Source organism: Gambusia affinis, linkage group LG15, assembly GCF_019740435.1.
Source record: "Gambusia affinis linkage group LG15, SWU_Gaff_1.0, whole genome shotgun sequence".
NCBI lineage: Eukaryota > Metazoa > Chordata > Actinopteri > Cyprinodontiformes > Poeciliidae > Gambusia > Gambusia affinis.
Window position 1 is genome coordinate 3,982,603 of NC_057882.1, and position 27,339 is coordinate 4,009,941.

Genomic DNA, 27,339 nt, shown 5'->3' on the forward strand with positions numbered 1-27,339 from the left:
TTTTCAGTCTTTTCACCAGTATTTATTTGTAGTTCATGATCTTTTTTGCTTCTGTAGTAAAAAGTCAACCCCTGTTTAGCTGCGACCTCATTTTGCGCTGCGAAAGTTTCATTAGGATCATTATTCTCCAAACAAAAAGCCTCCAGTCTAAATCTTAGTGTCTGCTGCTTAAATAAAAAAAATGACCTGAGAGAACGTTGAACTGAAGAGCTGCCCTGCGACCCGACCCCAACACTCATCGTGTCTTCCTCTCAGCAGGGAGGAACGACGCGCCGCTTTCGGATGCATTCCCAGATCCAGCTGGGAGAAACCCTCTGCGCCCGGCTGCCCCCCTCCGGGTCGCCCAGCGTGTGTGTAGCCGAGGCGGAGTCGTAATCCGGCACCAGGTCCCCGTCGTACGCCACAAAGTACCGCCGCAGTCTGTCGAAGTCCTGAACGGAGACGGGGAGGAAGAGCTTGACCCCGCTGAAGATGTCCAGCAGCGTCTGGAAGGAGCACAGACTGATTCAAACCTGAAGAGCTGCAGGTACAAGATTCACTGCAAAACTCAAATCTGCTTGATCTTAGTGTTGATTTTCCCTTGGTTTGTTTTTTTTTTTTTTTTTTTTTGGAGACCTACTTTCTCACAATGAGGTGTTTGTGGTAGAGCATTTCTCTTACTTTAAGTGTGCTGTTAAAATTTTAAATCATTTAAAAGAGCTGAAAATACTTGAGGAAAAAAATGTCATGTTCATTGAAATCAAGAAGCTCCTAATAGAAATAAACTGAACTTAAATTAACGGGTTCTCAGTCCAGCTCCAGGGAGAAACAGAACAACCTTCACATCACTTTAATCCGAATTATGTTTACTTTTCTCAGATCTTTGTCTTGTTACAACTGTCAAATATTCAGATTTCTTCCTTCAATGAAGCATTTATCCAGATTTTAATACAAGCAGGAGTTTATAACATATTTTGTTCCCACTTCCTGTTCCCTACTAAAGTAAACTGTAAAAACACAAAATCTTACCAAGTATTTTTGGTCTAGTCTCTAATGCAAATATCTTTACTTACTTTTACTAAGACAAAACTAACTTACAAGTAACTTCTCAGCAAGATACAGGATCTTATTTTAACACAATAGTCCCTTAAAATTGATCAGAAAAGTATTAGTTGTACTGTCAGATTTTACTTAAAACATAGAGAAGATGTCTTGTTGAAAATGAAATAGTCTGCCAGTGGAACTGATACTCTTTTTTTAAAATACATTTTGAGTTAGTGCAGTTGAAACTAGACAATAATAAATGGTAAAATTGTGTTTTTGCAGTACAGCTAAAATTTTGCTCATTAATATTGGGTATTTAAAGTTAAATAATCATAAAAAGAGGTTCACATTTGATTTAACATCTGAAAATAACTGAGCAGCAGCCCACTGGTAGATATGATTCATAACATTTTCTTACTGAAAACTAGCTGCAGATCATTCAAAGGTCTGTTAAATAAATGTTCCTGAAAAATCAGGAGCCGTTTATTCCCCTTCAAGTTGAGAATTTAAACTTTGATTTAAGGACGATGGATTTGTCATAATAGACAAAACTTGTCTAGACAATTTAAACTCATGTGAGCTGGACTTTTATATCTTTTAAGGGAGAATCTTAAATAAAGACATTGAATTTTATGCGTTTTGGTTTTTGACTGAACTGAATGTGCACAGTAAAATAAATTTCTATTGCATTAAAACTTCCACTTCTCCTTCTTTGGACACCTAGAAGTGTTCAGGTTGACCTGGTTAGATGAAGACATTTTGGACCAACCTTGTCGTTCCTCGGCTGCAGCAGCTGGGAAGACTCTTTGTTTTGTCCGTTGCTCTGAACGCTCTCCTCGCTCTTCTTCACCTGCAGTAGAGGGACGCCTTATCACACCTCTCCCCCGCTGAGTGTGTGTAAATGTCGTGAAGTGTGTGTCACGGTACCTTCTTGGCGCTGGAGGCCTCAGAGGTGGGAGTACGGGGTTTTGATTTTACAGCCTTTGGTTTGGTAGGGGTGCTGTTACCTGTGAAGGAAAGCAAGAAGAAACCATTTTTTACTATTAATTTAGGTGTTCAATCACTAGTTATGTCTCCATCGACATTTGAATTTCTAAAATGTTGCAGAAAAGAAAAAAAACCACAAATCAGTTGTGTTTTCATCTACTGGTTTGGAGCAAATCAACCAGATGGTGGCGCTGTGCATGGCTGTAATAAACAGGAAGTAGAGGTCGCAAACGTTCACATCTCTGCTCCAATTTTAGAACACGAACCAAAGTAAACTCCCAACAAGTTGCCTGTCAGATGCTCCAGCAACTGTCTGTAACTCATGACGCTGCGACTACTTCTGCCCTCTGGTGGTCATTCTGGGCATGTACATTCCAATGCCTGGATCATTGGGGGGTTTTTCCCCCCTTTGGTCAGAAACAAACTCTACTTTGAGTTTTGCAGAAGTTCCCTCCCCTAAAGCAAACCAGGACTTCTTTAATAAAACAGAAGAATGTTTGGAAATCGTGCTTGGAAGACCTACAGAGAGGTTGAGGACCAACATCAGCTGAAAAACTTCAAGTTGCCTCCTTATAAATAATCTAAAACACTGCTGAGCCTGAGGACAACAACCAAAGTTGGTTCCCATCGCAATTTCAGAACAATTGGAAATTCAGTTTTCAAGACTTTTTTTGCTTGTTTGAGATTCTCACTGAGCATCCACAGCCTCCCCTCCTGTTGACAGCACCCATATAAAGCCTTAAAGTGAATTAACTCTTGTGTTTTCACAACTCTGGACTGATTACTGAGGGCCAAACAGGGTTTCTGCACGTTTTACCAACTCAATTCAAGACTTTTTATGACCTTTACAAACAAAATTTAAACAAATGTAAGATTTTGAGGATGCAGACACCCTTCCAAAACGCCTGGTTGGCTGGGTGGTTCACAGTTCTCTTGCTGGAGGGAACGCGCTGAGGTCTCTGCAGACTGTTTTCATATCTTTTGGGACTGCAGGCAATCTTTTCAGCTGATTGTCTGCAGCTGAAGACCTTCGGGAATGATGTTAATCTATGAAATTCTGGGCATAACTTTAGTCTTTTCATTTCCTGCCATGTACCTCAGTTCACTTCCTGAAGGACTCAGTGATAAGGACGCATACCTTTTGAAGATATTTATGATTGTAAGCAAGAACGCGATTGCTAAATGTTGGCTCCAGCCTAGACTCTGACCCCACTGTGAAGCTTCTTGTGAATATTATAAACCTGATCCACAATATGGAAATGTTGATTTTTACAATACATCTCCAGAAGGAGAAAGGAGAGAGACTTTGAGGAAAAAATGGGATTGTTTTATAGCCAGACATGTAACTTTTGTGATTCCATGCCATTCTAATTGACAGGCACTTGGGATTTTTCCTCTTTTTTTAGTGAAATCTCTATAGAATTATAATGGCCATCAGTGTGACGGTCTGCTACGTGTCCTAGCCCTCAGGTAGCAGACAGCATACCTGTCTACGTAAAAATGTTGTTCCTGCTTTTTTTACGTCGTCTTGGTTGTGTGTACTTGTATGTATAAAAATGAATAAAAACAAAGTAAAAAAAAAAAAAGTTTTCCACTTTTCTGTCATGCACAGTATTACCACCAGGGGGAGCAATGATTGTAGCAGATTTTAAAGTGATTTTCTTTCCAGGAAATCCATACTCTGCTGCAATAAAAGCAGATCTGAAGAGATTTCCAAGATTTCTACCAGAGGTGTCTTTAAATTTGACCAGCACTGTGATAATCTGACCAATCGGACTCACTCGTCTTTTTGGCCGGAGCGCTCCTGCTGGATGAGGACGACGGCGAGTTTCCCCCGCTGTCTCCTCCCGATGAGCCTTTGTCGTCAGAAGTGGAAGGACCCACCATCACTTTAAAGTCACAGTTCTCCTTCGAAATGCGAAACAGCTCCTGGGCAGAAGGATGGAAAGGTCAGAGGTCGGGTGTCTGGATCTCCTTCAACCCTTCTATCAGGTCTTCTGATGGCCATTTTGTTCAAACTGAGCAGGAAGAGGCTGGGTGAGTAAATGTTGAAGTGATACCCTGAGCTGGTGCAGGTTGGTGGCCGTCTTCCAGTCCTTGTCATCGCGGATTCGCGTCATGCGGGGGAAGCGGATGGAGATGCCGTCGGCGGTGTGCATTTCTGATTTGGAAAACTCTGCGCCGGTGATCTCCCAGACCGGTGCTTGCTGCAGGGAAGGAAACGGAGGAAAGTAGGTAGATCAGAGACACGGCCCACCATTGTTCCAGACGCTTTGGACAGTTATTTCTCATTAAATAGAATAAGTTGTTTTATAAAGTATTAAGCAAACAATATCTCCTACGGCAGAAATTATGTTAAATTATGTGAATGCAAAATGTTTTTAGTAACCTTTTGCATCCTGAGAGACCTGACAGAAACCAAACTGTTCGTAGATTTACATCTAGGAAGAACGCACATCTTGCATATGAAAACTTTTTTCTTATTGTAATTTCTTATGCTGTCAGTAGCTGCGTTTCCCATACAAGTACGCTCAAAGCTTTGTCGATATTCTGCCAGTGTCAAAAAGACAATTTCACAGTTGTGGTGCGTCCATTAAATAAGAAATGCAATTAAAATCACATTTGGATGAGTCTGTTTACGCAATAAGTCATTTGTCTTCTTTGTAGTGGCAACATCTAAGTGTTGATCACCTGACCCGTGTGATGCAAAAAAAAAAAATGTTTTCATTGCAGTTTTGCAAAATAAACTATTTTGATAAGCAAATTTATCTTCGAAATGTTGAATTGCACAATAACATGGAAACTCGGCTAGTGACAAAAACTATTCTGACTGGAAAACATCTGCAATTTTCTCAGCATTCATTTAAGTCATAGTTTATACAAATCTGATCATAAACATTTGTGTGACAGAGTCCTGCTCCTCCATGGGAACAGTGTGACTCACTGCGTGGTAATGGCACAAGCAGATGCACGTCACTAGCTATGTGTCTAATGGATGCTGTCCTATCTAGTAATGTACATCTATACGTCTAAAGGTTCTCCAGGACTGGACTTGAAGACCTCTACTCTAATCATGTTAAAATCTCACCTCAGGGTCACGGATAATGAAATCAGGATAATAGTTCTTGACAATTTTCAACCAGCTGGGAATTTTCCCGGGTTCCTACACACACACAGAGACATGACAGATTAATATTTGTCAGTATTACATCAGCTCCATATTCCAGCAGCCTCTAAGTGGATCCTCCTCTGACCTTGCTGATTTTGACCACATCCAGCTCCTTCTGGAGTCGGGCCAGCATGGCGTCATCGTATCCTCCGGAGCACTTGGTCACCGTGCACCACTTCTTCGAATCCGGGTCGTAGCAGCCCATCAGAAAGCTAGACATGATGCCCCCTGGTGGACAAAAAGGGGAATTTATTCTCCCCTCTACCTCCTGACATTTGCTGTTCCTGCTTTTTTACGTCGTCTTTAAACCTCATGAGATGTTTCATTAGCCCTGCTTTGAGAGTTGAACCCCTGTTGTTGTGTTCCCAGTTTTATTTCACACCCATTACCCCCCCTCATAAATCTCCCTCCCCCAGTGGCATCCTTGCCTTATGCATTACATTACATCTGCATATTTTTCACATGAAGTACTCCGATGCTCATTTGTATTCCCAGCGCAGCACTGTGTTGCACTGCTGCCAGCAGAACGCGCAGTCCTTCTTTATGCACTCAGTGACCACAAAAAAGTAAAAAAAAAAATAAAATACATAAAAATAAAAAAAAAAAGAGTCCTGAAAGAGGAATGTAAACAATTACATTTGCAAGGAGTTGGTGAGAAGGTGGCTCTGCAAAACCAAAATCTTACTAAGTAATGTTTAGTTTCTAGTGCAAATATCTTAGTACACTTGAAATAAGACAAAACTTACTTACAAGTAATTTTTCAGCAATATATATTAGTTTGTTTTAAGTCGATAATTCCTTAGTATTGATGAAACTGTTAGTTCCATTCACATATTATTTCACGTTTGACATTTTTCCAACATTTTTTAATTTAATGTGATGATGAGGACATCTAAACATCTCAGGAATATTTGATCTCAGCCGTTTACAGACCGTTTGATCCTTTTCCGTAGAAGGCACCAAGCACCACCAGGTCTGCTGTGTCAGCCATCGCTCCCTCGTTCAAATAATCCTTCTTCACCTTCAGCCAGTGTCGCTTGCCTGGCTCATAGCTTCCCTAAGACACAGAAGAAGAAGCCCCGCTGGATTAATTCACCACTTCAGCTACAGCAGGAAAACAACCTACTGGTTTCAACCGTTCACTCCCAGATCAACCCGACAATGTTTTTCTCTCCACTGACCTTTACGTCTTTCAGCACCAGGCCTTCCAGTCCTTCTCTGATGACGCGAGTTATCATCTCCGCCAGGTCTCCTGCCCTCTAAAATGCACACAGACAGGATATAAAACCGAAGGTTTATGCGGAGACGAAACAGAAAGCCTGACTCGGCAGTTACCGTGACGTGCTTCATCTCTGAGAAGAGGATCCTGTTTGGGACTTCCACCATGTTGTCGTCCAGGAACTTCCTGCGTTCGCAGAGCGGCCTGGAGGACACGGCGCCAGTAAAGAGTAAGCCAACTTCAAATTATTCATTTGTGTGGGATCACCAAACCGCAGATTATAGCCGAGTTCATTCTCTTCACATTTTCCTTTTCAAAACTCCCAAATCTACATTTCCTGTTGATTTCTGGGCTATTTTTGATCGCACAAGTAGAAGAAGAGGGATTGACTTGAATGCTGTGCAATTTTCAACTTGACTTAAGGAAAATTAATTCATGTTTTTTAGTACAATTCTGAGATTGAAAAGTAAAAAAAAAAAATTCTAAAAACAAAAAAACTCAGAAATTTTGGAAATAATCTCAGGAATTTTCTCAAAAGAAAAAAAAAAAAACTTGGAAATTTCTCCGTTTCAAAAGTCAAACTTCTGACTTTTGAAACTCAGTATCACTTCCCCTAATTTTTTGCTAACCATGACTTTAGCCAAATGATGTAAATACTAGAATGCCTCAGTTTTACTTAAGGGAAGGGGTGAAAGTAGGCGGGTATGGTCGGGTACTGCGTACCCCTAAAACATTTAGCGGGGGTACGCAGCACCTGCATGAGAGGGGAGCGGCTGTCTGCTGTAAAAATTTCAATGGGTGCACAGTGCAGCTGTGAGTGCACCCAATAATCAGGCGTGACTGATTCATTTTTCAAGAACAATCTAAAACACGATTTAATCAGTTAATAAATAGATTTCCCCCATTTCATATCGTTTCTGAACTGTTTGTGCTTTGTTAGAGCAGGGGGGCTCAATACGTCGATCGGAGAAGGTTTTGAGTTGATCTCGGCATTAGGTAACAAACTGAACGCCGCCAGGAGGCCGAGACCAGAACGTCCTCCTCTGATTCGCTTATCAAAACCTTCGTAACTTTATTAAACAAGGTGTCGTGCAATTCTGTGCGTTTCGGTTCCATTACCTAAATAACTAGCAGAGCAGGAGTTTAAAATTAACTAATCAACCGCCGCTGTGTTCAGGGGAGCATTTATTAATAATCACAAAATAAATATAAAACCTGAAAACCTCATATTGTTACGGACTGAATGTTGTTTTTAATGTAATCTCTGCTCGGCTTACAGCGCGCAGGCAGTTGCCACGGCAACGGGTGTGCTTAAATGACAAAGAGAGAGAGAGAGTAAAAAGGTAGGAGTGGTTTTGAGTTGATCATTTGTTCAGGTTGTTTTATCTTCGCTGTGGCTCCTTACAGCCGCTGTAGTTTCTGAACTTTCAATAAACCGATGACCTGGTTCGTCTGTGAGTGTATGTCATTCACAACAAACATGGCAAATATGTTTTATTAAGTATTTAATAAACAAATGGCTACTACTGCGATAATTATGCAAAATTAAATTAATTGTCTAATTTTTTTTTTTTTAATTGTTTGGGCATCTTGCGTTGAGCTCAGAGTCTGAGAGGCTTTTCCTCCATCAAACTATATTTAATGGCTCTTATTTAGTGGAAATGTTGATGTTGATGAGACTTTCTTCAAAATGATAATCTTTTTCAATCTTTATAGCTCCACTGTTGTGAATGAGGCTCTAACATTCACAACATTGAACACATTGAAATAAAATCCATTTGAGGCGATTCCTCTGGAACCTGTTGGAGGAAAAATATCCCAACTTCAGAAGATGTGCTTTTAACTTAACATGGGTCTGTGGTTCCTCCTGTCAGTATGAGGTATGAGGAGGCGTCATGTTAGGAAGACAAATTGGAATCTGCAGGACCTTCAGAACAGGTCATGATGCTAGACCCACTGATTATCTGTCTGGACACGGGATCAATATAACCAGTTTAAAAGCTAAAATGAGTGATTAATATGCCAGACATGGAAAACTGGGATGAACTCCAAGCCAGGATGTTCAGAATTGAGGTGTCATGGCATCTCGCTGTGTCAACATTGCAGCCAGTAGCCTGAGGGAAATACAGCTCCATTTTGTAGCAATTCAAGAGCTACCCAGATTTTATCGCTTCACAAAAAAAAATTAATCGGCACAGAAACTCCAAAGCACACAAAGAAGCTCTGTGGTTCCTCCTGTCAGTATGACAGTCATGCAGCTGGTCTACATTTGTATATGATTATGATTAAGTCAGTGCCTCACCAGCATTGCACCTCACATCACTGATATTTATATATACTTTTGTCATAAGTACCCCCAAGAATTTAAAACTACTTTCACCCCTGCTTAAGGGCAACAGGATGCAAAACAGTTGGTGGCAGGTGTGACTTCCAGGAGACTGAAGGATGAAATCTAAAATGTGATAAACTGTTTATAAATATGAGGATTTGTTTTTATTCAGTTAAATCCTGGATTATTTCAGGGAAAAAGGAAAAGCTTACCGTTCCATCAAACTCACACCGTTGAAGTAAATGCAGTCGAACACAAACAGACACACGTTGGCGTCTTGAAAGGCAGCTTTCTGAGAGAAAGAGAAGTTTGAAGTCTGACTACACTGACTGAATCCATAGAGAAAAAGAAAAGAGCAAGGAGAGGTTCTTACCTTGTGAACACCCAGAGTGCCAAACGGCAGCGGTTTGCTGGTCTTTGTGTCAATCAGCAGGACTTCAGCGTCCAGAATCATGCTGTGGCCGCCAGGGAAAGCCTGAGGGATGTACTCTTTGAAATGGGCCACCTGAAATGCAAAACTTTTATTATTTTGTTGCTCAACATCTGGGAGAAAACATCTCCACATCTGGTTGGATTCAAATAGTTTTGATAATGACTGGTTTTAGGATTTCAGATTCAAATTTTAGGATTCCAAAACAGTAGTGAATTTCTGTCACAGGGTTTAAAACCCTGAGGAGACATTAGGGAGTCAGGTAGTTGTAGTGACACAGCTAAAATCCCAACTCTAACTCTGCTTTTCTCACTGGAAATAATTCAGTCACTTCTACTGTGTTTACATTAATCAAAATGATTTTAAAATTACAGAAAACTGTTGTAATTACACTCCAGTCTCTCCTCCACTTCACTAACCTTTCATTACCATAAACTGTCTAATTACAGACCTTAAGTGCTTAATCAGCTGTTTGGAAGACAGACTGAATTGGTAAGGAGCTTCCAGGGAGCTAAAACTGCTCCTCAGACACCAAAATAAGTCCAAATTCAAGCTTCTAGAAAACATTTTCACTGCACTTTTATACTTTAGTCCAAACTGCACCTCCACCTAGTGGACAGAGAAGCCAATAGCATGACAAGTAACTAGTTTAGGTGTTGTAATGTTGAAACGTGGGACTTTTAAAGTTGCAGATCTTGCAGAGACAAACTGATGCCAGACTAACAGGACTGACCTTGTGGGGCAGCACCGGCTTCAGGCTGCGGCTGAAGTAGCTGAAGGTGTTTCCGTTCTTGTGGACCTGAACGCGCTCGCCGTCGTATTTTATCTCGGAGTACATCCCGTTGGGACATTTCTTCATGGCGTACTCGATGGATTTACACGCCTCGGCCTGGAATCACACAGGAAAAAAAACAAAACACAGACAGACGAACTTCAATTCATTTTATTGGATTTTATGCAACAGATCAACACAAAGTTGTGAATATTTGTTACGTGATGAGAAAAACGGATGATGAATAAGAGTGACATCCGTTTGTTTTCACCACAAATTAAAACTAATTACAGCTGAAACAATTATTTAAATAATTGTCAACTACTAACGTCATCACTTACTGATTTAGTGTTGATTAATCTTGAGACTAATCTAAAATTTTCTAGAAAAAAAAAAAAAAAACTAGGAAATTTCAGAGCTTGAGAAGTCAATTTTAAATATTTTCAACTTTTAAAATTCAGTGGGAAAAAAGGATTTCTGCCAAAAAAACTTGAAAATTTGTATCTGCAGTGGCCCTAATGGGCTGCCGTATTCAGCCGTACTTCCCCACTCAAAAGAGATAATAAATGTTAGAACTAAAAAAAGAAATAAGTTTAATAATGAGAGAGTAACTTAGCAGTCTATTAACAAAGCTGTGATAGAAAAGGAAACCCAGAAATGTTCATAAAGTGTGATGTCACAGAGTCGGGCCTCACCAGCATCGGCTGGACGGGCGTCATGAGCGACGCCTCCACGGTCAGGAGCTTCCTGGGTCCAGAGCCGCTGGAGGCGTCCTGCTGGTTCCTCAGAACCCTCTCGATCACGTCGCCAAGGTTACGGGAGGCTTTGAAGGCGTCGTACGCGTTTGGATCTACCGCGTCCAACCTGAGTGAAAGAGCAGGAGTTAATAAACTCAACCTGTTCATGTGGGCGGCGCACCGGGACGAACACTTACACGTGTTTGGCGCCAGCGTTCATCTTCAAGTCGTGCTTAATTAGCCTGATGATGCATTTCAGGTCGTTGCTGGTGCATCTAGGAAAGAGGAGCAGGAGATTCTAACACAACCGAGCTACAGACTGCAGGAAGCCGATGAACGTTTGTGTGCATAAGGTTTTTCCAATTCAAACTAAATGCAGCAACATGAGCACTTACTGGCTGTTAAAGGCATCAATCTGGCATCTCTTTTGAAATTAACTGCATTTCATTTTAACTACTTAAACAAATTCACATTAAATACTTAAGCAGATCTTTTCTTCATGGTCACATGAAGCTCAGTCATACTCAGTCTGCCTCCCAGTCTGACAGGACCAAACGTTACTTTTTGCCGATGCTCTCCAGCTCGCTCTGCTGCTCGTCCTCCTTTGTGAGCTGGGCGAGGCGCATCAGGGACGCATCTACTTCCTGGATTGTTAGGAGGCTCTTGGCAGCGGGAGGAAAGTATTTGCTCTCCTCGAAGAAAATCCTCACCGTTTCTGATACGTCGCCCTTCAGAGAGAAAAAAAAAACAAAAAAAACAGGAACGATACTTTTACGCAAAAAAATAATACATAGAACTAAAAAAAATCATTTGATACAGATATTGATGTCGATTTATTGTGCATCGCTGGTTCAAAAGATGCTTTTACAGCATTTATTGTATCATTTATTATAAATTTCTTGAAATAATTTTGATTAATTATAAAAAAATAAAAAAATCCAATTAATGAAGCTAAAACCCCCTAAACTGTCCATATTGTTGGGGATTTTAGTCTGTTTTTCCCACTGGTTCTTCAGTAAAAGCACAAATAAGTTTAAAAATTTCATTAGATGCAGTTATAACCCTCAGTTTAATCATTTAGATCAAACTTCTTTATTTGACTGGTGTCCTAAAGAAACGTCTAACAAAAAGGAATGTTTTTCAAGAGCTGTATTTGTGTTTGATGGAACTGATGGAATAAATAGTTCTTATTGTCATTTTTATTCTTATCACAGTAGTAAAAATTTTATGATAAAACTTTAAGTCCACATTCCCCACCTCTATTTCACGGACACAAACATCTATTTGTATCAGTAACCTGAGACATAGATGAAACAAACATTTCTAAAGGTTTCATACAGAATAAATATTATCTTATCTTATCAGAAAGGGCTAAAAGCCTGATATTGACATCATTCATCCATGAATGCTGCTGGACAGACCTGCTCCAGATCTCGCACCATGTCCTCCTGGTTGGATCTGAATATGCGGCTGAAGAGTTTTACTATCTGCTTATCGTTCAGGTTGTAAACACTTTTAACCACGCCTGGCAGCAGCAGCTTCACCGTCAGGTAAAGATCTCCGTGAAATTTATCTGTTATAAAGATATAAAAAAAAAAAAACACAAACAGGGTTAAATCTCTCAATACAAAAAAACAAACAGTAAACTAAAGTTAAGGCCAACCTCCTCCTGTGCCCTTCTTCAGGAACTTCTCTATAATCTGTGTCTTGCTGTTGTAGCTGTTGTTTTCAGCCACCATTGCGCAGAGTTTGCGAAACTCCCTGAAGAGACAATCTTTGTGCTGGGCGTCGCAGAGCTGAGTGGACAGGGCACTGCTGGAGCCGGCTTTGGCTGCCGGGGACGCCGACAGTCCGGGGCTGCCGGAGCTGCTGGGGCTGCTGGAGCTGCCAGCCTTCGCAGCTGATGACAGAATGAAGCAGAACGGTAAAAGAAAAACAAAAAAAGAACAAACATTTTTACACTTTCTATTTCTAACTCTGACAAATCTGCCAGTTCTACTCTCTGTGTGGTTTTGGTGCTGAAGTTATGGCCAAAGTTTCAAAACTGAAAGGAATCCTGTTTATCTGACTAACTGTCCTGAATTTCATTGTCTAAAATGCAATAACGCTTGATCATTTTGTAGCCCGGGATGGATTTGCACCTAAACAAATACTTCTAAAAGCCAACATATAAAAGGCTCAACCCTTTCTCAACTTATTAAATTGTAGGGCTGAGCTGATTCTTTTAATTTAACTGATTAATAATTGGATAGCAAAAGGTGACTGAGGGTTTTTGTACATAATTTAAACACGGAAACTAGCTAATACTAATACAGCCACTCGAGGAGTTCTGGGTAAAACCTTCATTGCAAACAATGAAAGTTTGTTTTATTTTAAATGCAAAATGCATATTCATTTGACCAGTTTTGGCTTAATTACTATTCAGAGTGTTATTTCAACAAATGGCCTTTTCTAAGTTTCTATATTCCAGTTTGCAACTAATCAATCTAACTGTACCAAAAAAAAAAAAAAATCACACACAGGAAACACAACCAGTGTTGCCAGATCTTGCAAGAGAAACAAGCAACCAGCTCTATGAAAACAAGCCCCAAAATATCTAAACTGGCAACCACGCAAACCCAAAAGATTTTACAGCGGTTTTCCATTTTTCTGAAGAAAGTCAAACCCAAACAACCATCTTCACATTCAAAAGCAAGCCCAAAAAAAAACAAGAAAAAAAACAACTCAACTCAATACATTTGCAATTGACTTTCAGAAAAAGAAAAACAAACAAGCCCAGATTTGCTTTCAATAAAGCTGACTTGGCAACAATGAACATGTTAAGGGTAAAGTCTCGATCACTTCATGTGTTTTCAATTTCACACTGATTGGAAAGTACAAAAGAAACGTGTTTGGTTCCGACTGCTTCCAGTCCATTTAGGCGGCCAACAGGTTTCAGGAAAAATCCACAGCTGCTTCGTACCTGAAGCCCCTGGGGACCAGTTCAAGTCTAAACCATTTGTGTGAAACTCATTTTAAGCTTAATGCTGTTTATTTAACTTTCACAAAGTTTTAATTCTGTTTTAACCAAAACGTTGCGTTTCTGAGATTATGTTTACAGCAAACTCCATGTCATTCCTCTAAACTGCATCATAAAAATATAATTTCAGGTAAGGGCAGCACTGAAAGACACTTTAGTTGCATTATTCCGGTGTGAATGTATTTTACCTGTGAAGCCAGAAAACTTCCTCGGAGCATTGACAGAAGGGTCAGCAGGGGGCGCCATAAGCTGACCAGTGGTGTTCAACTTTGCCTGGACCTTCTTTTTAGGACTAGCATTGACTTTGGCCATCAGGTCTACAAAACAGGAGGTTTGACAACAATAGAAGTAAAAAAAAAAAAAGAAAAGACTCGAGCATCAAATTTAGAGTTAGAGAATGACTTCATAAAATGCCTTCATAAATGTTTCGATTCTCAGTCATTTCACCTCAACCTTCATGGATGTTATGAAGACAAACTTTTTTCCTACCAAAAGGTTAATAAAACTATTGATAAACCCGCTGATTTACCAGGTAAGATGACAAATCTTGAACCAGCAACATTTAAAGATTCATAATGGGAAAAAAAAAGCCAGTGGTTTTACAGGGTCGCTCAAATTTAAGGCTTTTGAAGACCATTATGAATAAAATGTAAGACCTATATCACAGCAGGGATGTACAAAAGAAATGCAGGATGCAAAACTTTAACATTTGGGCTGTTTTTTGTAGCTTTTGGCAGCAGCTTTGTGCTTCTCACATTGCTAATGACTCTTGCTAGTAAGTATTAACAGCTATTATTAACTGCTATTCTTAATCACTTTGAGTAAAAAGACATAGTGAGTGAAAATGTTTGCACATAATTCAAACTTTTGCGTTTTGCCTTTTTAACCTATATAGAATGAGATTTTCATTAACTTAAGGTCAATGTACATTTTCTTAGGTGAATAAGACATTTTAAAGCCTTAATTTTAGATCAATGAATTGAACACCCTGTTTAGATTTAGATTAAGCAGTAGGTGATTTATCGGCTCTCTGCGGCACCTGAAACGTGTTTATTAATGAGCTCTTTGTCCTCATCCTGCAGCTCCTCCCAGCCCTCCAGCTCCGTCAGGTCCTCGATCTTCTTCGTCGTGGCTCTTGCCCTCTCCAGCTTCTCAAATATGCACTTCACGTGATACCACTCTTTCATCTCGCCAGCAGACTCGCTGAAAGGGTTTGGCACGATTTTCCCTATGCGCACGATGCCCTTCTGGATCTTGTCCTTGCATTTCTTGCACCCCGCCGTGCCACGTTTGGCGTATTCCACCAGGAAGCGTTGTTCCGACATATCTGGCCACTCCGAGAAGCACCGGCGAATTGAAGTCCAGGGAGCGTGTCTTTTTTGAAGTTGGTGTTTATGGGATGCTAAGGATTTTCGCTGATCAGAGGTAGATGAAATTACAAATGTTCTGCACAACGTTGAAGGTTGTTTAAATCGTATTAGTGTACCAAAAGGTTGTCGGCCCACACAGACGATCTTCTGAACCAAGAAAATAAGATGCCTCTGCATGTAGCTGTGACTGTGGGGAAGTTGGAGCCTAAACCAGAAAAATAAAATAAAAAATAGTTAGAGAAGAAGCTCATTTTGATCAATTTCAAATCACATATGAATAAGAATCAGACACAAATGAAAGGTGGTCAGAATTAGGAGAGTGTAGCAACTACAACAAACGAAAATTGTATGGTTTATCGACAAGTTGAAAAGAAGAAACATCCAATAATCAGAGAGGATGCAGTTATATTTTGAGACTGTGTATAACCTTTCACCCTTAAAGAATTAAAGAAAAATTCATAAATTCAAACTTGTGCACTCAAGTCTTCAAGTCATTGAAGTTGTATCGTGTGATATTTATTTTTTGAAAAGAGATTCGGCTTAAAAAAAATGACTTGAAACTTTTTCCACTGCCGCTGAAAAGAATGTCTTCTCCCCAAAACTCTGTAAAGTTTACTATCGTTTTAACACAAAATCATCATCTCTTAAATTTGGATTTCATTTTATTGACGAAGAATTCAGTGGCCTTTACAAATAACACACACTCCTCTGAAAACTATTAAGAGCAGGAAAAGGCTGCCGAGCTCCACAGGAGAAAGTTGGTTCAAACATTTGATAAACTGCGTGCAATATACCTCATATCTTTTAACTGATTTGTCTTTTGTTATAAACATTTTATTTATGAAACTTGTATTTGTTTATTTTTCAATGTTTCGCTGTTTTGACTGAAATCTTAGTATTTTACTTGCACAGAAATTCAGCATCTATATGGTAATATTAGTATTTCTAGTAAGGAATTTTAGACAAACAGTGTAACTATCCAATTTAATGTATTTTTTGGTCACGGTCTTTTATTTTCTAAGCGAAAACTTTAACAAAGATAAAAGTAAGCTGAATGCCACAAAGACAACTAGAAATTAGCATTAGTTGTAGCCAGTACTATCCTGTACTGGCTACAACTAACGTGACAAAATAAACGAAGCATGACATTGTTGAACAATATCTAAAATGTAGCCGGTAATTACACTTGAATGTTTTTACTGTACCGTGTAGAAGACGCGTAAAAGGAGATGATACAAATGAATCTGCTACCTCCTCCTTGTTATTTAGCATACAGCTAACTGCCCCGTGTCAGGTGTGTATGTAGACCTACTATATAGTTGTTAGTACTTCCGGTTTTCATTTACAAAATAAAAGTTGTTCATGAAATTAAAATAAGATGTCACATATTATTATGTGAAATCTTCTGACACATACTGCTGAATGTGACATAAGATGTTATGTATGTTAAAATTATGTTACGTATGCAAAACAAATTATCCCAAGATTATCCATCTGAAAAACCGCGCAGATAAGAGTCACTGTGTTTGTGCCAAACCAGACATTAGTCATTAACATCCGGTAAGTCCCTGTGCAACGTCTATTAGCTTGATGCAATACAACGTCACTGCTAGCTACAAGCTGCACCTCAGACCATAGACAAACAATGCTCGTCGGTTCAACAATTTCACTTTTGACCCTGAAATGTGTGGCAGAACTGACGCATACCGCCCTCTGCTGCAGCGGAGAAAATAATGGCTAAGGCTGAAACAGAGTAGTAAACATTTAAGTAGAAACAAAATACTGATCAGCCTGTGTGAGCAGTTTGGTGGTTGTTTACAATGTTGGTAAAGTAATTTGTTTTTCTCCCTGCAGAGATTCTTAATCAGAACTTCAAATAATATTGCTTAGACAGGAGAGACATTTAGCTTAAAACCTATACTTACCAGGGTAATTTAAGATATAAATACTGCGCTTATATCACAGCGCTTATGTTTTCCTAACATATTTTGTTTGGGGGAAAAAAAGTGATTATTATTCCGTTGCTTTCAAAAAGTCTCGGGAATTAGAGATGGTAAAACATAAAATTCACTTTAAATTTATCAAATGATGCTATATAAAAGATATAAACTCAACAAAAACATTAAAAGTCCAACTAAAAACACAGCACAAAAATACACAGCCGCTTGGGTATCCCGTTCCCGGTGACCTTAAGGTTTCCCACGGTAACTTAACGCAACCACAGCCCTCAGCCATTTGTAAACACGCTAAATGCGTTATCGCTACGTAAATTCCGCACTCCGCTCTGTCCTCCATAGTCAACAGTAAATTTTCGAGCGTACGTCGAGCGGGAATAACGAGACCGCGACGCTTCTCTCTACGCAAAGCGAGGACGCGCGGATCAGATGTCGGCAGGAAGATGTTGACGTTATTCCAAACCTAAAGACAAATATTTATTTCTCTGACGAGTCGCGGAAATATTAAAGGCGAAGAATGGGAAGCAGTATATGCGTTGTCTCGTATGCTGAAAGCTTGGAGCGCAGACTTTTTTTTCTCGGCGGTTTATTTAGAGGAGACTAGCTGCGTTGCAGCAACCTAGCTAGCGACATCGCAGCCCTTTTTGTGGCCCTCAGCGCTCCCTCCCAGCTACACCTAGCATCCCGTCGATTGCACAACAAGGAAAAATGGTGAGTGGCGAGCTTTTTATCTAACTTTTATCACGTACGACATTGTCTGGAGACTAGTTTGATCTTTGCAGCAACGCCGATAGCTAGTTTAACCTGACAATTGTTAGACGAAACTAGCTAAACATGGTGCTTAATTAATATTTAAAGCTGGGTAACAGTGTCATTTTTGTCTTAGCCAATAGATGAGAAGATCGTGTTCTCTTCTTATCTGTAACAGTAGACAGGTTAATTAATAAGCCTTGCATATTACCTTGCTTTCTACATTCACACAATCCCTTGCTTTCAAATTTTAATCGGTATTTACCCCAAAGGGAAATCTGATATCATCCAAGTATATTCAAAAAGTGGTCGTGCATGTTGATGCTGTAGCAGTCGGTCTTCCAACTAACCTGAAGAGGCCTCTGACTGACGGCTGTTGCTGTATTACAGTCTGGCGACTCTGGCCAGCAGAGTCTCTATTTCACAGTGAAATATTCAGGGTGACACCATCAGTTGTTGGCAAGTACTGCTAATTCATTAATTAATTAATTTTGTTTTTGTCTCTCCTCTTTAAGGAGAAAATAATGTATTTCCTTATATAATTAATAGAACATGAATGGTATTGTTGCCATGGTAAATTGCAGTTAATGACTTTAAAACTCCCAAACATGTTTTTTGTTGTGTTTTTTTTTTTACTATTTTTGCCACTCTTTGTTCAATGAAAGCATCAATAAATATTAATACGTTTTAAAATATGCATATTAAGTCCAGTTATGATTTACAGATGAATTGTATAAATCCCCCTTCTTTATGCGACTGGTGTCCTAAAGAAACACGTTACAAATTGGAATGTTTTACAAGAGCAGTGTTGGTGTTTGTGGGGCTGTTATTGCTGTAACACACAGTCACAGCCACACAGTTACCTAAATAAAAAAAGCAACAAACAGTTCTTATCACTTTAATATCTTCACTGAACAACTTGATTGATTGATATGAAATGACGCACATCAATGGAAACAAATGGGTTAAACTGGATTTCATTCAGTGGAATAAATGAATGCTGTCCGTAGGCCTGTCACAATAACAAATATTGCTGGGTGATAAATTGTCCCAGAAATTTTTGCATTAAATGGTAATATTGTCACATTGAGACAATTTCCAACTTATCTAATAATAATGGCATATTGATACAAGTATTCCCACTCAAAGAACAATAAAACATAAATTTCTAAAGGATATTTAACACTGGACCTGGGGATATATTTTAAATATCCAAACTATAAAAACAGCCAATACAGTAATTACAACAGATTAGGAAGTCTTTGTAACTAAAATTGCATTCAAATAAAATATTAACTTATTCAACTTAGACAGCTTTGACTTCATAATTCTGCACTACTTTGGTTTGCTCTACCACATAAAATCCCAATTAAATACATAAAAGTTTGAGGTCATAGTTTGACAACATGTGGAAACGTTCAAGAGGTCGTCAATACTTTGCAAATCATTTTCCATGAATCATGGCTTCATTTAAAGGTTTTGTTCTTGACCTATGCTCCGTCTAAACAGCTTCTCCAACCAGCCGTTGATAAATATGTGCAGCAGTGAATGGAGCTGCTGGTTTTGTTCTCTCCTGTGTTTGTGTATGCTGTGCTTTGCTTCTCTGTTACCCAGGAGATCCAGTCCTGTCATCATTATAGTGAATTATGAGCCACATATAAACATGGGCATTAACTTGCATTTGTTGCTCAGGTCTGTAAATCAAATGCTGCTTCTTGTTTTAACTGGGGCAGTTTTAGAGCTAAATAATAGAAGAATACACCGATACACTAATATTGCTGTTAAGACTGATACCTGATATATTTAACTGCATTATAATTTTTTTCCTACCTTTTTAACACAATGAAAAAACACAAACAGCAAAAAGATGAAAAATATCAGCACAGTTTTACTTATCAGACCAGTACAAATATGTTAAAAAATTACTAATATCAGCCAATGGCGACTTTTATAGCAATAATATTGTGCATCTATTATAATATATACCTTCTTGGATTGAGATTTTCTGATTATTCTTGCAAATCTACAATTTTGTATTATGGCCAATGGAGATGGAGAAAAAAGGAGCAATTTTCTACCAAAAATGCTCAAATTCTCTAGAAAAACTTATAGATTTCTGAGTTTCAAAAGTTGACACTATTCTAATTTTGAAACCTACACATTTCCATGTTTGTTTGGTTTTTTTTCTGCCTTTCAAACTGGAAAATTTCCTTGTTTTTTTCTGGAGAATTTCTGAGCTTATTCTTAAAGATTTCTGACTCTTTTTTTATTTAAAAATGTACTCCTTTTTTCTATCTACCAGGGCTCTAATATGTCATCATACAAGCCTTTTGTTGACAGTCCATATAGTATTTAACCTACAAATGTTTACATACAAATATGAAAAAAGAAAATTGTCTAAAAAGGAAAGCTAATGTTGGTACAAGTTGGTAATATTACCGTTTCTGGCCTTTTAATTGCACATAATAAAGTAGAAAATATGAGTTACATAGTTAATTGCAGTATTAGGTTGTGTTATTGATTCATCTTGCTGATAATGTGTGGTTTAAAGCAAAGCCACATTGAAGAGGCAGAGCTCTGCTATGCTAATTGTTCTCCTTACATGGAACAATAAAACTGGAGCGGTTACTTGTCAGAGCTGACTCTTTATCTTTTTTTAGAGTTATATTGAACATTAAAACCATTTATCAAAAGTGAGTCATTGTTTTAGTTTTTGCCAGGAAGTGTCTCTGTGGCTGTAACTGTGATTGGTCTTTCTCTAGTAAACGGATATGATGATGAACAGAAAGCAGTTACTGGGAAAAGATTTTCTGAATTAATGAGACAAAGATATAGCTCAGTGAAAAAGTTTTTGTCCCCAAATTAATCAATGAATTGTCAGAATAATTGATTAACATAGTCATTTTTTGTTGCACCCTGATCAAATGACCTTCACACCATTAATATAGTCCAGTGACCTCCAAATGATCGACACCTTTTAATATGTTCGGCATGAAATGTCTCTTTTTTGCAGGTTTACCTGCTAAATCCCATAGAAAACCTAAGAGGCTACATCACCAACCGCCCACCTCTGGTCATTTTCATGATCAGTGTCAGTGCGGTGGCCATCGCCTTCCTGACCATTGGTTATTTCTTCAAGATCAAGGAGATAAAGTCTCCAGAGCTCACAGAGGTACGACAAATCTACACCAAACTGTTTCCATTTAATCGTAAATGTTTCTCTCCAAGTTACTCATTTTAGGAGGATAATTACAGTGAAGTGTATGAAACCTTCAGGGTTCGTACAGGTGCTTGAAATTGTTGAAAATACTTGAATTTCAATTAGGTGAAATTTATTTTTCCAGCTTTTCTTACAATTAGGTGTTTTCTAAGATTGGAAAGTGCTTAATCTTTGTATAAAGTCTTGCATTATCTACAAACTGCACAGACTTATAATAAAAATTAATCTAACATTTAGAATAAGACCAACACATTTTTCTCTCTACCAGGTTTAATCAGACTAACTTTGGTTGTTTTAGACCAATTAGAATTACCAAAATTATCTCTATTTCCTAAAGGCAAGAACATTCTGTGAGAACATTTTTAAAGTGATTTCTTTTGATGTATTTGTATATTGTGTTGAAACATTTAATTCAATTAGGCAAGTAGTTTACCATAGAACGATTTGTTTGGATTGTTTCAGTGTAATGAGTATTTACTCCTAACATTGTCTTATATTTTACAGGTTAAGCAGAATTATTTAAATTTCAAGGTTCTTTTTTTTTGTTTTTGTTTATTTGCTAAATTAGTGTTTTGTTAGGTTTGCATGATTTGTCAGAGGCATTTCAAAACATAAAATTTTAGTTGTTTTTTTTTCTCCCTGCTGCACAACTATCACATGATATTATTAACAACAGTAATCCATCCATCCATCCATAAATGATGTCAAATAATTGTGAATTGAAACTGTTTACTTAAGTTTGTTTGTATTACTTTTTATGTCCAAAGTGGACCTGGAAATGTTAGAAAACTTACTTTGAAATGCTTAAAGTGCTTGAATTTTTCAGTTTAAGATGGAAAAGTGGACAAACTCTGAACTTTGCCTCATTGACTTTGTAAATGTGTAAAGCTCTAATTGCAGACTGCAGAAAGTGAAAGCAAACTCTGATGTTGTGCTGTTCTGTGTTTGAACACCCTCAGCAGTTGCATGCATAAAAGATTTGCATCTCGGCGTAAGCAGGATGCAAATCTCAACAACTCAGTGCAGAAACCTTAGAAAGTTTAGTTTTGTGCCTCAGGACTGGAACACGTTCCTGTTGCGCTTCAACGACCTGGACTTCTGCGTGTCGGAGAACGAGACGATAAAGCACGGCCTGAACGAGTCGACCACCCCGGAGAGCCTGGTGGTGACCAGCGGCCAGGCCCGCTCCAGCACACAGCCCCCCCTGCTGTTGGAGGACTCGGGCCCCATCAACATCTCCGTCTCCATCACCCTCACGCTGGACCCCGTTCGGCCGTTCGGAGGCTACTCCCGCAACATCACCCACCTGTACGCCACAGTGTTGGGGCAGCAGGTCGGCCTGTCAGGTGGGTGTGCAGATAGATGGATGGGATTCATTTCTTCTGTCTGGGTTTGTCAGGTGACTTTATTTGGATACAGCGAACCAACAATAGCTGCGTTTTCATTGACCCTATAATTGTGCAGTTGGATATTTGGAAAATAAATTTGCTTAATGGAAATGGCAATTTAGAAAAAAGCTTTTTGGACTAGTATGAGATGGTGTTTTTGGCTGTATCGAAATTAGTGTATTTTGCAAAACTGCAATGGAATCACCATTGCAGTCACGAGTCACGTGATCAACATCCAGAAGTTCACACTGGAGCAAACCACAAAGACGACCACAGGAAGGAGGAGAAGAAAGATGGAAAGTTTTTAAATGTCTTATCTCGTTAACAAATTGGATTTTAATTGTATTTCTTATTTAATGGAAACACTGCAATTATGAAATTGTGTTTCTTTGACATTAGTGGAATATCAACATAGTTTTGTGGACATTTTGTACTTACACTTTGTGCTACTGCAGCATTGTGTAGTGGTGACACTATACTGTCTTTTTTTGGTCCCTATCCCAATAATAGGGAAATGTCGAGCTCCTTCTTTCACTTGTGATACCAATATAAGAGGTTTAGAACCAGCCAATGCGATCTGTATAGAAAAACAGCTGAATTAGCTTAAAATATTTCTGTTTCTAAACACAGACATAGATATATGTCTGTGTTTAGAATAATAAAAAACTCAGAGATCAAAGCATAGAGTTAGAGTGACCAGATCTGCACTTATGGATTTGATGTCTCTGACATCTGATCTAGATTTTGTCTCTATTTCAGGATATTGATATCTGATTGGTCCAGCTCTAGTTGCCGCTGTAGATTCCTACTCTTGAGGTCTTGAGAGTTTCTCAGGCAGCATATGTACGTCTTTATGGTCAGGAATCATACTGGTGCTTGAAAACCTTGAAAATGCTTGAATTTCAAGATTTGTAAAGTGCTTGATATTCAAAATCATAATAACATGCAGTCTAAATTTGGAAAACAATATTTACTTAGGTCAGTTAGAGTTACCAAAATAATTTCTATTTGCTAAATCCCAGAAATCTTAGTGATAATATTTTTTAGAAACTTTTTTTTGTGACTTTCTTGGAGCAGTCAGATATATAGGGTGTGTGTGAAAAACATTTCAAAACAAAAACATTTTATTTATTTATTTATTACCTTGTTCCTGCTCTAGGATGTAGAATACTAGCACAAGATAAAATTATATAACATAATGAATTTAAACTTAATCTTTAGTTAATTTGTATTATTTTTGTCTACAAAGTGTGGTGCTGGAAAAGTTTCAAAGCTTGCCTTGAAATTCCTTGAAAAGTTCTTGAATTTTACTGTGGGAGAAGCCTGGTACGAAACCTGAGTGAATGTTTTCACAACTTGTTCAGACTGGAAAGAAATGTTTTCTTTTTCTTTTCACAGCAGAGTAAATTACTTTAACTATGCCAAAGCAGACCTTTTCCCTCAGCCTGACGTATGTAAACTTCTGGTTTCACCTATAGATGAATGATTTGGCTTTATCATATAAATCTTTTGTTTTAGAGCAGATAACCAAAGCAAATAGAAAGCCGTGCAAATATTTAGCGCCGGTGTGGATTTAACCTAACATCAGCAGGATGAGTCTGCTCAGATGAAGGTGATTTTCCTGGGAGAGGTCAACTTGCTCTCTCCCTTATCAAGTTTAAAACTGCTATAAATGTCACATACACATTTGCAGGCAAACACATTTAGCAAGCAGGTAGATAAAACCCGCTGTGGGAAAGTGAAGGAATGTGTGAAAATGTAGCATCTGCAGGCAGAAACTTGAACATGGAGCTGAAGCCCTCGAGGTGAAGCAGACTGCAGCGTTTCTGCTGCGGCTGCATCAAGCCGCAATTTGAACACATCAGATCTAAACAGTTACTTTCTGGCTTTGCTGTTTTTTTTTTGTTTTTTTTTTTGTTTTTTTTGGAGGGGTGGTGGGTGTTATCTCACTGGAAATGGAACCTCCACTCTTATCTGGACAATTTTTCAAGTTGTCATCCAGTTTTGGTCTTTATTTAGCTCCATCCATCTAATTAATCCACACAATGATACCGCCGCTACCATGCTTCCTGTGAGAATAGTTTGGTTTTTATAGATTTTGATGACTGTCTGATGCTTTCCTTAGTATTTTATGATTCTGTTTATTCTCCAACAGATCTTCTAATTTATGAACTGTAACCTAACTGAAAAAGCTTGGCAGGTTATCAAATTACTTCTCAGTCGTTGCTGTGGCATCAATCTGATTTTCCTTTCACTCCTCTGTCATGTCCTGTAGTCCACCTGATAATCTTCTTAAGTCCTTTTTCCATTAAATAAATCTTGCATAAGCCCACAAACCCAGTCTGTCATTCATTATTAAGGAAGTAGTTTAATAATATTGTTACTGAAGCTCTCAGATTTTCTGCTTATGCAACTTGCCGCTGCATTAAAAGCAGGTAAAACATTGCTCCTCCAAACGTTTATGCAGTTTATTGATTGAGTAGTCTCCTCAGATCCACATGTTGGCATTTAAAGAACGCTCTGCTGTGGTGTCTGTGATTTCAGGCCGGGAAGCCCATGAAGAAATAAACATCACGTTCACTCTGCCCGTATCCTGGAACTCGGACGACTGCGTTCTGCACGGCCACTGTGAGCAGGTGGTGTTCAGCACGTGCATGACCATCACAGCAGCCAGCAATATCTTCCCGGTCACAGTGTGAGTTGGACGGTTTCCCGCAGTTTGCTCTCAGCCTCTCCTCTGTCTGCATATGTGTAGAAAAAAAATTCTTATATTTCCAGATTGTTTTCTATTAAATAAATCAGAAATTTACAATAAATGTCTATGTCACACCTTCCGTTTAAATGGACAGTGTTCTATAAAATCATCTTTATTGAGCTTTAAATCATTTTATTATCATTACTATGTTATTCCCTTATCAAAGGCATACCTAGAGTGTTGCCTATTTCCATGCATTTTTGAGAAATCCTTGAATCGCCATGGAACCACTCAGCTCTGCAAAACGCCTGGGTGGATCTAGCCCCGCCTTCGACACGCAACTCCTCCCCAGATCTGCAGTTTTCCAAACTTCTGCTTCACAGTGCGCAACTCTCTCACAAAGTTCCTTCAGACTAGCCAGCAGCATTTAGCAAAGTTAGCAAAAGCTAAAGCGCTAATCAAACAAATATCCTAGCTAACTTCAGTTAAGTTGGATCACATGACATTGAACACCAAACTCTGTAGAAGGTTTTATTTATTTTGACTTTCAATTCAAGTCAACTTACAGAATAAATTACTGAAATAAAAGGCAGATTTTTTGTTTGTTTGTTTTCATAAAGAAAAAAAAGTGAGAAAATTAAAATTGGATTTGGTATTAAAACAAATCTGAGATTTTATTTTTAAGCCTATTATACTACGAGTCACAAGTCATTAGGTTGGAGACCCGAGATCCTCTTTAGAAACTAAATAATAAAAATGATCTCGTTGAGGTATATTCATGCTATAACTGCAGAATTTACAGATTTATTAAAGGAAAATTAAAAAGCCCCACGAGTCTCTTCTCCTGTTATTTTATAGGTTTGGAAAGTTTGCATCATGTTTTTTGCCTCCATTCAAATCTGAGAGTAGGATAAAACCCCAGGGTTGCCGTTTCACTCTTTTACTCCCACATAGCAGCTCCTAGGTGATTTACCAACAGCTTATGTAGTCGTGGTGTTTGATCTCGTCAACAATTCAACACCTGCAAATCCCTCTGTGCAGCTTTAATCCGTCCTTCTGCACAGCAGACAGTTACAGCTTCAGTTTGAAATGTGAGAGGGAAACTGTGTCAGACGCAGCATCAGATACGCTGCTGTGAGTTTGTAGAAGCAAAAGAATCTATTATAAATGAGTAAATAATAATAATAATAAAAAAATATAGAAACATGCTCCAGGTAGTCAGAAAACCTCAGAGATGTGATGTAGCTTTCTGAAATTAAACAATAACTGTAGAAGCAAACAAAAATAAATAAACGGGCAAAAATATTGTGGTTTAGAGTTTATCAGATTTATTCTGATGTCAGGTGGTGTTTTATTCTTTGAGTTGAATAATTAAAGTAAATTATTATTATTTCAGTTTCACTTTTTGTCATTTAAGAGAAACGTGTTGTTTAAAATCTGTTTATTGGCCCAGCTTCTCCTACCCTGCAAGATGCTTATTATCCACTAAATGAACTGCAGTATGACAGTAATTATGCCTGGAATCTGCTGCTATAAAAATAATATTTTTAAATATAAAGTGTGCATGAAATCTACTCAGACTTCCCAGTTTTTCCCACTTTCTCTTCCTTCAGGTCCCTTTTAAATCTTGATTCATTGATGACAAGTTAATATTTCATTGTGAAATAGTCGCTTCAAAAGTCAACAAATCACACGATTGTGTGTTTTGCGTTTCCCTTTGCAGGCAGCCGCCGCACTGCGTCCCAGAGACGTACACCAACGCGACGTCCTGGTACAAGGTGTTCACCACGGTCCGGGACTCGGACACCAAGTACAGCCAGGACTACAACCCCTTCTGGTGTTACAAAGGAGCGATCGGCAAAGTGTATCATGCACTCAACCCCAAACTCACCGTCATTGTCCCAGATGTGAGTTCCAGGTTTCCATTTTCAAAGAAGCTCAGAAAATAGTTTTACTTTCTTCGAAGTTGACTATTAAAATTAATAAAAATTAAATTCTCAAATGCATTTTGCTTCAGGAGTGACGGAAGAGGAAGATTTTACGTTTATTTTGTCTCTTGGAGAGGCAAATAAGTTGTTGAAAGTCTACCAGACAGGGAGAGAGGTTTTTGATTACATCACGTCTTTTATTTCCTGACACCAGCTGACCTTGCACCATCAGCAGCAGTGTGAAAAAGCCTACAAAAGCTGCTAAAATCACAGAAATTCACTGTAAAATCTCCCATCATTACTCATTTTTCTCTTGCTGCTCTGAAAGCCGAGAAAAGCACCGACTAT

General features: G+C 38.6%; 3 protein-coding genes across 6 annotated transcripts in view; 2 read left to right on the forward strand and 1 right to left on the reverse strand.

Annotated features, from left to right (window-relative positions):
- Positions 1–1,656, forward strand: part of rad51d (RAD51 paralog D) — a 29,823-nt gene extending 28,167 nt beyond the window's left edge. The window contains exon 11 of one of the 2 annotated variants that reach the window (XM_044140991.1): positions 259–393. The gene's annotated coding sequence lies outside the window, so the exon portion shown is untranslated. Of the gene's footprint in view, positions 1–258 lie in introns of both variants that reach the window. The other variant, XM_044140990.1, reaches the window with a different exon arrangement.
- On the reverse strand, positions 1–16,374 carry lig3 (ligase III, DNA, ATP-dependent). Its single transcript, XM_044140984.1, has 21 exons — positions 16,261–16,374; positions 14,725–15,260; positions 13,874–14,002; positions 12,330–12,566; positions 12,088–12,239; positions 11,228–11,394; positions 10,864–10,941; positions 10,625–10,793; positions 9,891–10,046; positions 9,101–9,232; positions 8,940–9,019; positions 6,515–6,602; positions 6,361–6,438; positions 6,113–6,236; positions 5,265–5,407; positions 5,099–5,173; positions 4,071–4,217; positions 3,792–3,939; positions 1,951–2,030; positions 1,793–1,873; positions 1–485 (listed from the first exon to the last, which is right to left on the reverse strand). Exons 2-21 carry the CDS (start codon positions 15,230–15,232, stop codon positions 252–254), a joined length of 3,006 nt encoding a protein of 1,001 aa, XP_043996919.1. The 5' UTR covers positions 15,233–15,260; positions 16,261–16,374; the 3' UTR covers positions 1–251.
- tmem248 (transmembrane protein 248) overlaps positions 14,978–27,339 on the forward strand; it is an 18,421-nt gene continuing 6,059 nt past the window's right edge. Inside the window, exons 1-5 of one of the 3 annotated variants that reach the window (XM_044140988.1) lie at positions 14,978–15,110; positions 20,774–20,932; positions 22,038–22,326; positions 24,913–25,063; positions 26,787–26,970. In XM_044140988.1, the coding sequence (XP_043996923.1) occupies positions 20,843–20,932; positions 22,038–22,326; positions 24,913–25,063; positions 26,787–26,970 (714 nt within the window). In that variant the 5' untranslated portion in view covers positions 14,978–15,110; positions 20,774–20,842. Of the gene's footprint in view, positions 15,111–17,340; positions 17,722–20,773; positions 20,933–22,037; positions 22,327–24,912; positions 25,064–26,786; positions 26,971–27,339 lie in introns of those variants that run through there. The other 2 variants (XM_044140986.1, XM_044140989.1) reach the window with 2 other exon arrangements.